Here is a 15,734-nt window from a genome sequence, read left to right as displayed (position 1 = left end):
AATGATTGTACATATGCAGAAACATAAAGCTTTAACTGATGAAGGAGTTTGCTGATGTCCTAAAGCACAAACTGACAGGAGGAAGTGATATTCAGAGGGAAGGATAGAAATAAAAAAAGGAAAAATATATCTACGTAAGGTACTTTTCTCATGTAGTGTTGCTCTGAAACAATGTGCAACACTTGTACTTGAGGATGAAAAAAAATGTCATTCAACCAAATAAACAATACAAAACAATGTGATGCAGCCATGAAAAACACTACAAAACATACAGAAGAGAGAAAATGCTGGCAGATAAAAACAAATTGTTTTATGAAGCTCAACACACAAATGCATCATTTTACACCGCTGTGCAAGAGACTAATAATTTAGCAATGCAAGAAAGACAGGCGAGAAGAAAAATGAGTGGGAAGGAGGCGATGTAGTTCTTCATTCTTGTTATCTATTATGCCAAGCTTGCAAATATTGTTTCAACCAAAAAGATGCTTATAGGAAGAAACAGCCCATTGCATCCTGAAAAGGAACATTATTATTTGAAAACTGACATCTTTGCCCAGATCTCCATTTCAGGAACACAGACAGTTTAATCAATAGCTGACCAACCAAGCTAATCTTCTCAAAGCTAAATAGTAGACAGGAGAGATGTAAAGCAGACACATGATTTGACCAGCATTTGTCATGGTGAAGTGTCCTTGGATAAGATACTGAGTCACTGCCAAATTTAATTAATATTGTCCTGACCTCTTCTGGAAGCAAATAAATGTAGACAAAAATCACTTCATTGATGTGATTCAACCAGTTTTCAAGCATAGACGCGTAGTTTGAGAGTAAAGTTTAGTCAAAAACTTTGTACAAATTATGTGACTTAGTAGCAGGGAAATGTGAGAGGAAATCAAACGTAGATGAGATTCCTCTTTTGTTTCTCCGTGAAAAACTAGAGCTGACACGTACCTTAGATCTTCTCTGTGCCCTTAGTCTGTATTTGAGTTTCTGAACTAAAATAGAATCCATTTTGTTATGCTCATACAGATCCTGACCCAGAAAGTAGATTTTTTTTCCTATTTTACCAATGATTTTATGGCAGAATGATGTGACACAGGGAGGACCATGTCATCTTAAAGATTACAACATATACATTTCAAATAAAAAATAGTTAATTTAACACTGTATAGCTGCGCAAAGTAACTACAGATTGAGCATGCTGATCACCTTATTGTAAAAAACTGACAGGAAAACCCAAAATGTTTAGCCCCTGTCAGATTTTAGCTACCATAAACCATAAACCAAGCTTTATGGATCCAATTTTTTCTTAAATATCATAGATTTTAATTCAGCAAGCTCACAGGCGTATGTGTGCTTTCAAAATGTGCAGCCGTTGTTACAAAAGCAAAGGTGCATGGCATACAGTTGAGCTGATTTGGCATGAGCGCATTCATAAAATCTGTTGAAAAATTCCCCAATATTATCTTGCTGAAACTTATTCAGTACAAGTACATTTGTTGTGAAACAGCAATGTTGTCACCTTGTAGCTGATTGTCGAGTCATGTTTGTAAAACATGTGTAGATCTTAAAGGAGCGTTCTGTTCATACAGCACCAGTCTAATTTATGGTGTTTATATAAAAACTGGAAAAATTAATTCATTTATTTATAGTTATGTTTAGTCGTAGTCCAATTAGATTTATTTTTAATTCATTCCACTTTGTCATATAATTGTTAAATAGATTTATAGTAAAATTAAAAATCCACACAGTCTGATTAAGTATTGTAGAATACATATAGAGTCAAACATATTTGCATAAGAACAGAACAGATTGAAAAGACTAGCAGTTAACCGAATCCTACATCTGATGTCAAAAGTACAGATGAATTGAAATTGTTTAGTGCTTTGTAAATTTTTTATATGATAGAATAAAAACATTAATTTCCAGCTTATGCTGTTCTCACAAACTAAAGGTATTCAAAAAGAACTCATTGAAACTTGTATATGTATCTTTATGGGATTGTAGTTCTTATACATTTTACACTTTTTATGATCACAGAGTAGTCTGTATGGGGTGATGGTGTGGGAAGCATTGTTAGGCATCTGACAGTCATGATGTTTACCCATTCATAGTGATTGCTGGTCATTTGCCTGAGATTTTATTTTTAATAACCAACCTGCTTTTAAAATCCTCAGTAGACATTACATTCTAACTTTGGATAACCATTGGAACCAGAAAAGGTCCTCTGAGGCTACAGAAACATTTAAAATAGAAATCTCTTGGAAGAAAAGATAAAACAGAAAAAAAGATGTAGGAAACTGAGCAGGGACACAGACCCAGATGGCGGAGTTGAGATTTTGTTGTGCCAAGATCATTTATCTCCACTGAACAGCCTCCGAGTGCAGAAAGGCTGTATGACAGAAATCAATCAGAGGGCAATCGTCCATACAGAGGCACTAATGTTCCAACCTATCAATACAGGCAGAGCAGAGAGGAGAAGCACTGCAGGAGGAAGAGAAAGGTGAAAAAAAGCAGATGAGGTTTTCTGGGCTTTTCCTTAAGTAAGAAAACATTTCCAGTGGAAACCTTATTTTTCCTGCAGCTCAATGTAAGAAGGAAACAAAAATATTTTTCTCAGAACAAACCAACATAATAAAGTTAATATCTGAGTCTGTTTTGTTTACCATTCAACATTCTGGGTCAAGCAAAGTTGAATGATTCCACTTGAGTTAGTGAAGGCATTTTAAAGTAGCCTTTATCCTCAATTATGTGCTCCATCAGCTCATGCATTGTTGATATCTGACATTTAAATTTTCATGTTTCCCACAGCTTCAATGAGTAACTTCATAGTTCCCAGTTTGGTCAACTCTCCATTCAACTGCGCTTGAGGGTCCTTCAGAACCTCTTGCAGAATATAAGCAGCCTAGATTTATCATTTGATTTCGCCTTGGTGTCCATAGGCCGAACAATGCAGGGCTGATAATAAAAGCAGTGCCAAGCACAAATCAGATAAACAGGTTTGTGAGTCAAGCCACAAATTGTGGAAGAAAAGTAGCTGATTCAAAAATAGCATAAATTCTTGTAGTTCTTGTTGCTGACATCTAAACAGAGGCCATACACAGACAGGGAGAAGCATGTCAAATCCTTTAGCTACTGTCAGCTTCTGTATCTATTGCATTAATTTGTCAAACTGTCTGCCATTTACGAATGGAAATGAGAAAATCTTCTCCAGATGTTTACTGTGTCTGACAAAATGATGAAACAAGGTGGAATGATGTTGCTCAATACTTTAAAAATATGTATCATGATTTCATTTTTATAGCTAACAATTTAACAGATTTAGGAAATCCAGCTAATGCACAATGTAGTGTAGAATAAACAAACAGTTATTCTGACATAAACAATTCTATCAAACACAAAGTAAAAAGAGAAAAGGACAAAGAAGGGATTGGTTTTGGTAAATTATGTACGTTTACATAAATACTCATTGAACTTGTCCACATTTTGTCATGTTAAAACCAAAACCTTTGTGCTATAACTTTCTTCCAAATCACTTATTTAGTAGATAGAGTCCGTCTATTTTATCTCAGTATAAATACAATTGTTCTGTCAAGGTTTCAGAGGTTTTTCAGTGAACCTTATTGAAAAACCAGCTTGACAGACCAAAGGATACATTAGACAGGTCAGAGACAAAGTTGTACAACCTGTTTAATGTTTGTCCCAAGTCATATAGGAGGAGACACAGCTAGCATGGACAAAAGTGCTCTGATGACTTTAGGCCAAATTTGACTTCTTGACAAAACATTAAATCTTTTAGGGACAAAAAAAGAACTTCAGGCTGTGGCACAGGTTCACCTTCAAACATGCAACCTGAACTAAAATACCCTTTAGATAAAAGCATAGTTTTATAATATTTTGTAAAAGTTCAAACCAAAATCAATTTTAATGGCAGTGATGGAACTGACAATTGTTCATAAATACTTTCTATCTAGTCTGACTTTGCTTGAGCAATTTTGCAAAAAACAATGAGCAAAAATGTTTTGTCTCTAGGTGTGCAAAGACGACTTCTAACTGTTATTGCAGCTAAAGGTGCTTCTTTATCTCATCACTCCCCGAAGAGTCAAAAGCAAATGCATGTCAGTTTATTTCAGATTTTTAAGTGTAAGAAATATTATGCCTCCTTTTTCTTCCACTTTCCCATCATACAAGACTTTGTGTTGATGTTACATATTGCTGTTTGTGGGTTTTACAGTGACAAAATGCAAGAAAGATGTGGATACTTTTTTATTGTACTGCAAACATTATTTTTGATTATGCAGTGTTTGTATAATTGCTGCATTGCTTTCATTCAGCTTGATCCCCAAAATAAATAAGCTGTTCAAAGGATATATTTTATGCCCTGCAGCTGCTCCTTTTAGAAAACAAGCAGACCAACTAATTCCTAATGAGAGAGCATGATAAATTCATTACAGTACATACCATTAGCTTTGACTTTGTGTGTTGTTGAGTTTATTTATTTCATTATCTTGAGAGTGTGGTGTGAATTAGCTTTGCTGTCCAGAGCTGACAAGAGTAGTAGAGGTTCCTGCTGAGATCAATACATCAGTGCCTGTAGCTGTTGTCGGGAGCTGTGGTGGGTTTATGTGTGTGTCTAATAGCATGTGACACTCATTAGACTTCAATCAGACCTTCTGCCCACCTGCCTGAAAAAGACAAGTCAGTGACCACACAACTCCACTTCTGCATGTCACACGTCTCACATAGACATGCACCGAGGAAGAATGTGCACGCTGAATGATGCATACCAGAGGCATGGCTGACAGTCTGGCACCTCTGATGACACGAATGGAGACGCCACCTGACACCAGAATTCCTCTTTCTGCACAACATAACAGATAATAGTTCCAGACCTTGTTGTCACTTGCTCTGGGACGCAGAACAAAAGGCGTGCAGAATCTGCTTTCAAACACATCTGCACACAGACACACTGATAATGCACAAAATATGTGGAAAAAGGCAGACTTACAGAAAAGCACAAACTGACCCATAACACTCTATCATTTGGCATGTTTCTGCATGCACATACAAATATTATCATCCATGATTAAACAAACACTCCCACATGCATGTATTCAAGCCTGAAGTCAAGCTTGAGCATGTCCTCACATTAGCGCATGCCAACAACACATTGACATGACCTGTGGCAGATCTATAAGTAGAAATCCACAAACCCAAAGGCTCTAATGATGTAAGCTGCATAATTCACCTTCTTGTTTTAGAAAAATATTCTATTACCAAATGCGTAGCAACAATTGTTTAGAAATGACCCATTTTTATCCAAGCCACCATTCAGTTTGACGGGCAAAAGGGACATTTTCTCCACTTTCAGTATTGTTCAAACAAACCCAAAGCAAGCCCCTTCTGTACAGTAAAAGGTTTACTTTCCTATTATTTTTATTGGTCCCTTCTGCACATTGGATGATTAAGCACTCTGTTAAAGGCTCCTAACAAATATCTTTGATTCACTTCCATTCTAACTTTTATCCAGAGGGTTCTACTTTAAATTGAATAAAAACTAGAGATTCTCCTTTTAGATCCTTTTTTGCCCTTATTGACAGAAAAAACTAGAAACATCTAGTTAAACGCTGCACATAGGTGCAGTTGTTAGAATAAAATTCCCACTCTGGAACCAAATGCTCACACTATTCAAAACAGGAGAACATCAAAAGTCACATGCACACTTCAAAGACTTCATGTTCTATAAAGTACATAATATTTCCTCAGGTTTCTGACCTGCATAATCTATTTTTTTTTTAATTCTTCAGTATGACAAATTAAACAATAGGGAGGCACTTTATATGGTCATTGCAAACTGTATAAATAGTGTGAATAACAAGGTATGGACATGCTGCAATTTAAATGACTAAGTTTAGCAAAACAACTGACAATTTATACAAATACCTCCAACTTGGATGAGAAATGCACTAGTTTTCTCTGGGATAATTAAATTTGAACAGTTTATGTTGCACTTTAAAATATGAAACATTGACCTTTGAAGCAGGAACCTCTAACAAGGTAAATGTTGACACTTCCAAAAGGTGTTTGTATTTCAAAATTCTAGACTGAGGATGTGTGAGCTTTCAAATCTTAAGGTGATGGTGAAAATAATACCTACTGAAAATGTTTACTTTAAAGTCATATTAGTGCTATCTATGATATATTTTTTGCTTCATATATGATTCCAGTATCATTTCACACGCGAGTCCGTTTCCTTTGTACCTAATTTACATAGATAGTCATTTAACTTAGTTATGCAAGATAATGATAATGTCTTTAAGTAATATGAACATTAAAGAAAGCCACAGGAACAAACTTTATAGTTTCATCCTCCCTTCCCATTAGCATGACCACAAAACCATTCAGTGTTAATCCCAATGAGAAAATGCTCATCTGCATATTTACAGTTTCATTCTTCACTTCATTTAGCAAAGAAAAAAATCATCACTACCATTACTTGGTGTGCTTTGCTTTGACTCACTCATCAACACCGCATATTTAACTCTCCTTTTTGGTGAACGTAATTAGGGTATTACTGTGAAATTACAGAGACACCACTCACTTATTTCACAGATCTCAATTATCAGTGCTTAACTTCTCCATTTGCTGTAAAATGTTTTTTTCCCTCCTTTTTTTTTACATATAAGATAGTCAAGGAGTTTAGGATTTCATAGGAATAAAAAGTGGTCAAAATTACAAATCTAACTCCTTGCTAGCAGTCTTTAACACTGGAAACCTGTGAATTAAATTGGATTTGAAATGAAGAACTAGAAGGAGGTAGATATAATTACCAAATGCCAGAGTATAATCACAAAATCATATATCAACTGTACAGACACAAGGCTCCACAGACTCATGCTCAGAACAAGGCTCTTTGAGACATTTGTTATAACAGTGTTTGCCACAAGGTTCATTTTATGTGGACAAGCTGATTGTCTTGAAGCTGACTCTCCAGAGACTGGGCCCATTTTTCAAACCACTGGTTATGTGCCTGCATCTCATCGATCAGCGGACTCACTGTCCCCTCAGAGCAACATGAATTAACTCGTGTTCCTAAACACGGCCTTGAAGGAGATTCTCATTGCCATAATTCTGTTTCTTGGACCTGGATGATTGTGTTGTTTCATACAGGTCATGCATTTTTAGAAGAGCTGCAAATTTTACACTAACCGATTGCATTATTGATCTCAGTGGCTTCCAGGGCTCTAAATCCTCTTGTATCCACTTGTTGGTCTCATGATAAAGGGTGAATGTTTGCTGGGGAGGCAGTTTTTGTCCTGAGCATGCTATTTAGCTGTTCTACATTGTGCTACTTTGATTAGTTATGCTAGTTATTTACTTGCAGTTCCATGGAATACATGTGACAGTTTTTCTTTGACCAATATTAAGATATTGAAATTGTTGTGCACAGCACAGTATTATTGCACTTTTGTAAAAATGTCTTGAAAATATTTCAAAAATATGATTGGGAGATTAAATTATTGCACCAAGGTTGCACCAAAGAACTGGGATAATTGTGCAGAAACAGGAAATTAGTAGTAGCAGTAGCAGTCATCATAGTTGTGGTATTAGTGTTAATATTTGCATTAATTTCAGTCATTCACATAATACTTCTAACATATTCACACCAAAGACCTTTTGCATCAAACTCTATATGTTGTTAAGAAATGTTTGGTCTTGATAAATGAACTACTGCCAAAGTGAGATTGTGTCTTTAACAGTGATAAATGTAATACATAATTAAACATACATTAAAATAATATTTAACATATACAAACATATGGAAAAGTAATCCCAGGAAAATGAGAGTATGACCTCTACAAAAACTAGTTTGTGCAAAGATTTTTACAGGTTAAAGTATTGTTAATTTGACAACTGCTGTCCATATACTTTCATATGTGTAACTGTGTAATTGCTGCTTGTCAAAAAATCCCTCATGTCATTACAAGGGTTTAAGTTGTTTTTTGAGTTTCAAACAGTCATTATAGCTCTCCTCACATTCTGTAGTTCTAACACATAGTTGCAGGCAACTATTCACACTGTTGTATTTCACCAGCAGAACCCGAGGTTTTTATTTGCTTTATAGTTTGCCGTTTGAAGTACAGAAGACAGAAAATGTTCCTTCAGGCTTTAAATGAATAATGTTTTAATGGCAGTTGTGCAAAAAATAACCAAACTGGTTACTGGTGAAGCCACACAAAAGTCTTGTGCCACACAAAAGACAAGATACCAAATGATAAGAGATTCACATTGAACAAAAATATTTACAAAATCATTATTTGCTGAGATTAAGCAGCTGCTCAAAACTGACAAGTAGTTTATGAGCAGCTCAACATCTTTATTTGATATGTTTTGCACAGTCTACTTGTGAAGTTGGTTTTATATATCAACTTCTGTTTAGACTGTTTAAAGAGTGTGATCAGAAAGTGATGGCTGGTTCTGTTGTCTTTAATGTTTTTAGGCATTTTATGAATAATTACAGAAATACTTGAAATGGATAACTTCTGCTTCTGCTTATATTAAAATTTGAATGGGTCAAACTTAAGCTAAATATCTCTGGAAAAGATTTTCTCATTTGGAGCAAAATGTATCTTAGCAAATTGAGGTGGTGAGAAAAAAGCTTGCAAATCACACAAGAAGAGTGAAAGTTGTTAACCATGAATTGAACTTAGCAATTAGACAGATTTCTAAAGTCTTTCCAAACTAGATTTAACACTATCTGGTTTCTTACTAACTTCATTTTCTCTCTATTCCACTTGTATTTGCAGAGAAGAGTCTGTGACAGAGTCTTTGAAACTTGTTTTCTCAATTATAATTATAAATTATAATACTTTATTGGGTTTATTGGGTAGTCATTATCAGTCTCTACTTTGCTAAAATTAGCTTTTTATCCTTATAAAAATTCATATTAAATCACCAAATATTTTATAAGAGGTTTTAATTATAATATTGAAATTTCACTGTGACGTTTTAACTTCAGCATTATCAAAGCTTCATGCACCCCCTGTGATCATCGATGCCCCCCTAAGGGGAGGGCATGGACCCCAGACTGGGAAGCACCACTCTCTCTGTATGAAGGCGTGCACACTAATGTGTGTTTGTGTCTGCAGGAGCTGAGATGTGTAAATGCCAGCAGTAATTAAGGAGATCCAGAGCTGGTATGGTTGAAAAAGGGGATTGTGTTCTATTTCTGTCAGTAGCTTTGATGGGTGAGGTTTACTTTGAACACAGAAGGCACAGTGTGTAAGAAGGGGTGTGTGTGTGTGTGTGTGTGCATATGGGATCTGGACCCAGTGTTAAGCTGTCCACAAAGTCCACCTATTTATACTCATAAATGTAGTTATAGTGGCTGTTTATGAGTAAGACTCTGAGGAGCAAATATTTGTCTATTATGCAGGCGCCACAGCTATTAACAATCCAAATATGCTTCAGAGAATAAAGAAAATTAAAAGCAGGCAGAGTTTTATTTTACATAAAGTTATTTAAATGCTTAGCAATACAGGGAAAACAAAAAATGAGCCAATATTGTACCTAATGAGTAGAAGATGCATGACAGCCAGAATCTGTCATGATTCTGGCTGTCATGGTCTGACATTTATGTCAGACCATGTGGAAATAAATATGAAGTAAAGCAGCTCCTACAATCATTGGTTAGGGTGGGGCATGGAGGGTGTTTGCCTCCAGGGTTTTGATCTACCCTCACTAAACAACGAAGAGTCCATCAGCAACAGATACACTCTCAATTATTCAGGAGGTTAGCATGAAAAATGAATGGCTGCTTCCTGTAGTGAGAGGTGTGGTGCTGCACTGGTGCCTGAATGTTTCAGGCAGACCAGTGCGTTTACAGCAGATCTTAGTAAAGGCGACGGTTTCCTCTTGGTGATATGTGGATGGGTGCTTTTGTTTCATTACTGACTGAGACCACAGCTGCTGGACAGATGCCTCGATCTCATCGACACAGAGGAACTCAAATGTTTTCTTGTTTGGCACTCTGACTTGCTGTTAGGATGTTCTCTGGGGTCATTGGGTGCTTTAGGTCTCTAAAAAGATCAGAAATGTTTGGATGACCCAGCCAGGGCTGTGAAGACCCCATCTTATTTCTGATTAACACTATTCCAGTGAAAAATTCCCCTAACTGCAGCCAATGTAGCGCTTGGCTGTTGCCTCCCTCATATGATCTTATACCTTTACTAAAGACCTGTGCTGGTCACAAGATAGTAATCTGTGTACAAATCCTATGAAATGACATCACTAATAAAGAATTATTGATATTATGTTGTTTAGTTTATTTACAGATTAAATGTTTTCTGTTTCAGTTCTTTATTTCAGTTGCATTGTGACATTTGGTTGAACATTCTTTCAGGTAGGGAGACTTGCAATCTTTCCTGTTCAGGGAGAACGTGGGAGAAAATGTCAGTTTGTTTCTTATAATTTCTATGGGTTTAATTTGAGTTTGGTAATTGAGTGTTTACCTTTTCTGGTGCGTCTCCTCAGCAGGGTGGAGCGGCAAAGAGAGACAAATGCTTCAGGTGCTGCTGAAAAGCTCTTGGAGCATGACCATGTCAATTAAGAGGAGTAATGCTCTGAGGATTTATATTAAGTTAAATTTCTTCTTTGTTTGACCTTAGATTAGTTTAGTTCTAATGATTTGCATGCATGTACTGTAAATATTTATGGTACCATTTATTGTTTTGTATTAGGTTTGTGTAAATAATGTTTTCTTGTTTTGTTTTTGACAACCCTGTTACTTGGTATGAGTGGTGAAATTGCCCAAGGTATTAAAACCAGCTTCTTTGTCTCACTGTGTAATGGGTGTCGGTGCAAATGTAACATGCAGCTCTGAATAAATCCACCTTGACTGCATTTTGCTGAGCCATCGCCGGTCAAAGTAGCATTATCTATCTGAAAACAAATTTTTGCATTTATTCTGGTTATATGTGTCTCACATTAAATTGATGAGATTATCTTAAACATCTATGTGAAACAAGCAAGCAAAAACAGAAGATGTATTTAAGGGAGCAGATACTTTTTCACAGTACTCTACATGTACATATATCAATTTTGAACTTCTGCTTTCAATTTTAAAAAGGTTTTTAGCTCTTTGTTGATGTAAGTGGGTCGTGCAATGCAGGATTAACAATGCAGGAATGTCACACGTTTGCCCTCTTCTCTTTTAGGATTAGAGCGGTGGAAAGCCAGTTATTCCTGATGCCATGTCACTTTGTTCTAGGTGATAACTATTTGGCACTGGCTGACTGCTCATCTTTGTCTTCCCTATGGCTCCTTACTTTGTCTTTCTTTTCCTTTCTGAATAATTTGTGTCTTCCTTTGTCCTATTGTCAAGTTTTTTGTCTTCAAGCAGATTGATCTACAAAGAAAGGAAAAAGTGGGGGGGAAAAAGAAGTTCCCCATGGAATCTAATATTAGCTCCTGTTCTGCTTGTCTTGTTTCCACAGGTGGTCCATCACGCTGGTCTTCTCCTCCATGTGACTGCTGCTGCAAGAACCACAAGGGTGATGGCGAAGGCGAGAGTGGCACTTCGTTCAACGAGCTTTCAACCTCCAGCTCGGAGAGCCAATCGGAGACCAGCTCTCCCCAGGGAACAGTCATCAGAGGTCCAGTCACCCGTCAGTCGCACCCTCATGCCAAGGTCCAGACCCTCGACAGGCCACCTAAGAAAGGCCCAGTTAGCATGATTCAGCAGTCTGACCAGCGACGAAAGAGTGACTTGCTGCGCACTCTTACAGCCAGCTCGCGAGACACCAGTGGCTGCAAGAAACGACCCGTAAAAGAAAAGCCAACGGTTCAGGAGGAGCTGCAAAAATGCATTCAAGACTTCCACAAGATCAAGATCCCAGAGAGGTTTCCTGGAAGGCAGTACGTGTGGCAGACCGACCTGCTGAGAAAGTACCGCCTTTGAGCCTGAATTTTGGAGGGAAGCATGGAGGGAGCAAGCAAGCACATGGCCAAGGATCAGTTTACGTGTTTTTCCATCATGGATTTTTTCAAACAAAATCAACTTTGAGGAGGACACTTCATGACAGGATGTTGAAAGTCAAAAGAAAGAAATAATCATCAAAAAAGGCAGTTGCAAAGGCTCTTGGTAAATGTAGTATGTACAGTATGTGTTTATATGTAGTTTAGACCAAGTAAATACTCTATGTATGTGCAGTAACTTGCAGACTGCATCAGCATTGGACCAAAACAGCAGAGCTAACTGATCAAACAACTGAAATCATTACTGGCTGCACCTGGTGTTACTGATGGCTAATGGATTGCACGGACTGTAATCAGCCATCCTTTTGACAGAAAAAATTACAAAGCAACATTTCTGATCCAACAAAGACAAACACTGATTTACTGCGTGATGGTGTGAGTGCGGTGGTGTGTACGTGTGTGTTTGTGCCCAGGTGGCCTGGAGGTCAAAGATAAATCTGCATCGGGACTCATCAATAATTCATGCAGTTCCAACAGAGCTCTCACCATAAATACTCCCTGAGATCTCTGCTGCCACAGTGGCACAAACAGCTGGGCTGATTACTTTACTTTTAGGTAACATTTGGAGAGTCTTGAGCCAGAAGGAGGCACAATTTCATCAGCATATAAATTAATTCCCCTTCTTAGAGGCAGGTTATGTTGCAAATGTGCCCCAAGAGCACCAAGCAGCAGCACATTGCTCTAATTTTTACGAAGCTGCCTGAATGTAGATCAACAGTCAGTTGTGAGGGATGAGGGAAAGAGAAAAAGCAAAGGTTTGGTAGAGCTGAGTAAAACTCCTACACTTGGATCACAGTCATCATATTCACATAAACAAAACAAAAAAAAATCCTCCTTACTCACACTGCACAATAAATCATGGTATAATTAAAGCCTCACTTCGTTTGACAGTGCCATACAGACAGAAAAGGCTGTACTAGTGGTGTTTTCTAACTCTGCCAACACGGTTCAAGGCTTTCCACACTTACTGTTGACAAGCTAATCAATAGTTATTGATGATCGGTCTGATGAAAGAGCTGATATATGTAGTTCTTGTTTACAGTTACTAATGAAGTCTTTGGGTTTTTAACAAAAAGATGCAACTCGTGATTCATTTACTCTTTTAGTCATTACTCTTGTATTTAAGTTAGTAGAAGCAAGGGAATGTATTGCAAAGCAGCAACAGAAATTAGTATAGCAGTGATCTTTAATAAAAAAACTGCTACCATACTACATAAATAAAGTTACTTCACCTTTTTATTGCAATTATAATGGAAAACACTAAAGTCCAATTTAAATTATGTGGTTTAAAATTGATGACAATCAGTTGGTAAAAGTTTTTGTATTTATTTTTTAAAAAAAAGTCTTTGTCAAACTAATTATTTTCTTTTTGCCAGAGTACATTTCACTTGCTGGGTCATCTGAAGAGACGTTTCATCAAAAATAAAAATAAAAATAGAGAATATGCCCCAATATTGAGAATTTTGAATGATTGCATTAAAGTAGTTGGCTGCAGTTAACTCTTGATATGTTATATTCTCAAAAGTATTTTGTTGTCCCCTTTCAAACATGAACTTAAGTTACATTCCACTCTTAATGATATTTAGAAACATCTTGCACAGCATAACATAGTAACAGAAGCTACTGAGAAGAGGATAGTTGGTCCTTTAAAAGATTTCAAACAGCTGTAGGACTCCAGAGGAATTGGTCAATAAGATGACATCAACATTAAGCATTACTACACTGAGAGTAAGTGTGGAAATGTATGCTTTGTAGAAAATGCAGAAATCTGCAAATACTTAACGTTAAATAAATAGAATCAAAATCTGTGACCAAAAAATGTCAATCAAGAAATCCCCAGACAACGGCAATACACTTAATATTAAACAGTGAGAACAACAATGAAACGAAATACTGTTGGTCCCCAGCTAACTGTGTATGAAAAAAAAATGAAGCACTCAGAGAAAGGCTCCTAAAATGACATATAAATGGAATAAATGTAGTGTCTGTTGGAGGATATTTTGGGTGTCCTTAAGGTATCTGTCTTGTGTGTAAGTAAAAAAAAAAATCTTCAAAGAACAGCAATATATTTGGAAAAGAACCAATAGCAATCTGACATAAATTATTTTATTGCTTTTGAACTTTAATATTCTTAAAGTTGAAATAATTTGGGTTTTGAAATGATTAAAAATGTTTGTTATTCTTTTATTATTTTAAAGCACGCATTATTAAAACACATATAACAAACTTACTAAATACTTATCTAGATATAGGTTTATTTAAAAAATGCCCCTACAAATGCTTTATTACTATAGTTATTTTTATATTCAAAGGACTTTTATTTCAATATAATTACTTCTCATGCTGGCCACAAAATAAATTTAATGTGAAAGTTTACAGAGAGCTATTATTCACAGATGCCCATTTATCAGCTCAGATTTATAGTAATTTATAGTAGGGCTCAGGAAACGTGTTGCAGTAGGTTCCAAAAAAGAAACAGCCACTCTCCTCATGTTAAATGCGAGGTATAATAAGGCTTATTTTTCTATGTTTTCAGAATATTTCAGTTTTACTTTAATGTGTTTTATAATTTTTGTTTAAAGACCAATTCTTTTCATCTGGGCTACATGTCATGTAAATAAGCACAATAAATCATATTCAAGTAGAACAATGTAATATACTATGTATATAAAACATCTCGATCCGCGGGGCGCTGCTGCTCTGTTATCTCAGTGATCCAGTAGTCCGCTTAAAATGTGTATGACTCTCTTTGTTTTGGCATGTAATGCTTGGCCATCACAGGTGAAAGAAAATGAATTACATATCTGTATATTACAACAAATTTTCTGTCATTTCATTTAGGACAACAGTATTAAAGGGAACAGTCAGCATTTTTGTCTCCGAATGCTGCAGAAAAAGTCAAATATCAGTAAGATATTTCAATAATCAGATTTTATGTAAGCTGAATTGTTCAAAAAGGATAATTGGCTATAAGTAAGTTTAAATTTGAAACGTGAAAGTAAATGCAAGCTGAACAGGAAGAAATTGTATGGTGCTGAACGTGTTTTACAGTGATTTATCAGTAGGTCTTCTATATTTTAGTCCAAAGCATCAGTCATGGATTATGCAGCCATAACTGCGTGGAAAAACCTTTTCAGTAAAGTTGGAATGCAATAAAATTGCATTGTCAGGGAAAAATAATAGTGAAAAACCATCGGCACAAAAGAATAACAGCAACCAAGTGTACTCAAAACCAACAAGGATAAAATGAGTAATTTTGTTGAGTTCTTGTGACTACTCAATACATTCAATAGTCTGTTCTACTTTCTGCATGAAATGCAACAGTAATGTAAAGCTAAAATTCAATAAGTTTAACCTATTTCATGTTGCTAGCATCCAGTTTTTTTTCCACAGTAGAGTACATATTATGTAGGGCCTTTAGAGAAAACATCTTAATTTTTTTGATCAATATACATGTACAAGACAGAAGAGAAGGAAAAAGGATCAAATTTCTTCTCCTAAGGCCCAGAATTGTCAGCAATATTGAATACAGTGTCAAGGAACAGTTTTTTTGACATTGTTCCTGTCAATACCTTTGAAACTCTCTGTAAGCTCATAGAACTATAATATAAAACATGTGATCAATATGACTCATTTTATGTCACATGCCAGCTGACATTAAACATGTTTTCAATAATTCAACGGGTGAACATACATAT

At 36.1% G+C, this 15,734-nt stretch overlaps 1 protein-coding gene across 2 annotated transcripts in view; it reads left to right on the top strand.

The window, feature by feature from the left end:
* kctd16b (potassium channel tetramerization domain containing 16b) overlaps nt 1-12,739 on the top strand; it is an 84,395-nt gene extending 71,656 nt beyond the window's left edge. The window contains exon 3 of one of the 2 annotated variants that reach the window (XR_004341020.1): nt 11,496-11,588. Coding sequence is in view for 1 of the 2 variants with exons in the window: in XM_032577036.1 (XP_032432927.1) it covers nt 11,496-11,959 (464 nt within the window). In the remaining variant the exon portion in view is untranslated. Of the gene's footprint in view, nt 1-11,495 lie in introns of both variants that reach the window. The other variant, XM_032577036.1, reaches the window with a different exon arrangement.
* Nucleotides 12,740-15,734: the final 2,995 nt, after the last annotated feature.

This window comes from Xiphophorus hellerii, chromosome 11 (genome assembly GCF_003331165.1).
Source record: "Xiphophorus hellerii strain 12219 chromosome 11, Xiphophorus_hellerii-4.1, whole genome shotgun sequence".
NCBI classification, from domain to species: Eukaryota; Metazoa; Chordata; class Actinopteri; order Cyprinodontiformes; family Poeciliidae; genus Xiphophorus; species Xiphophorus hellerii.
This window is presented reverse-complemented; position numbering and strand designations above follow the sequence as displayed.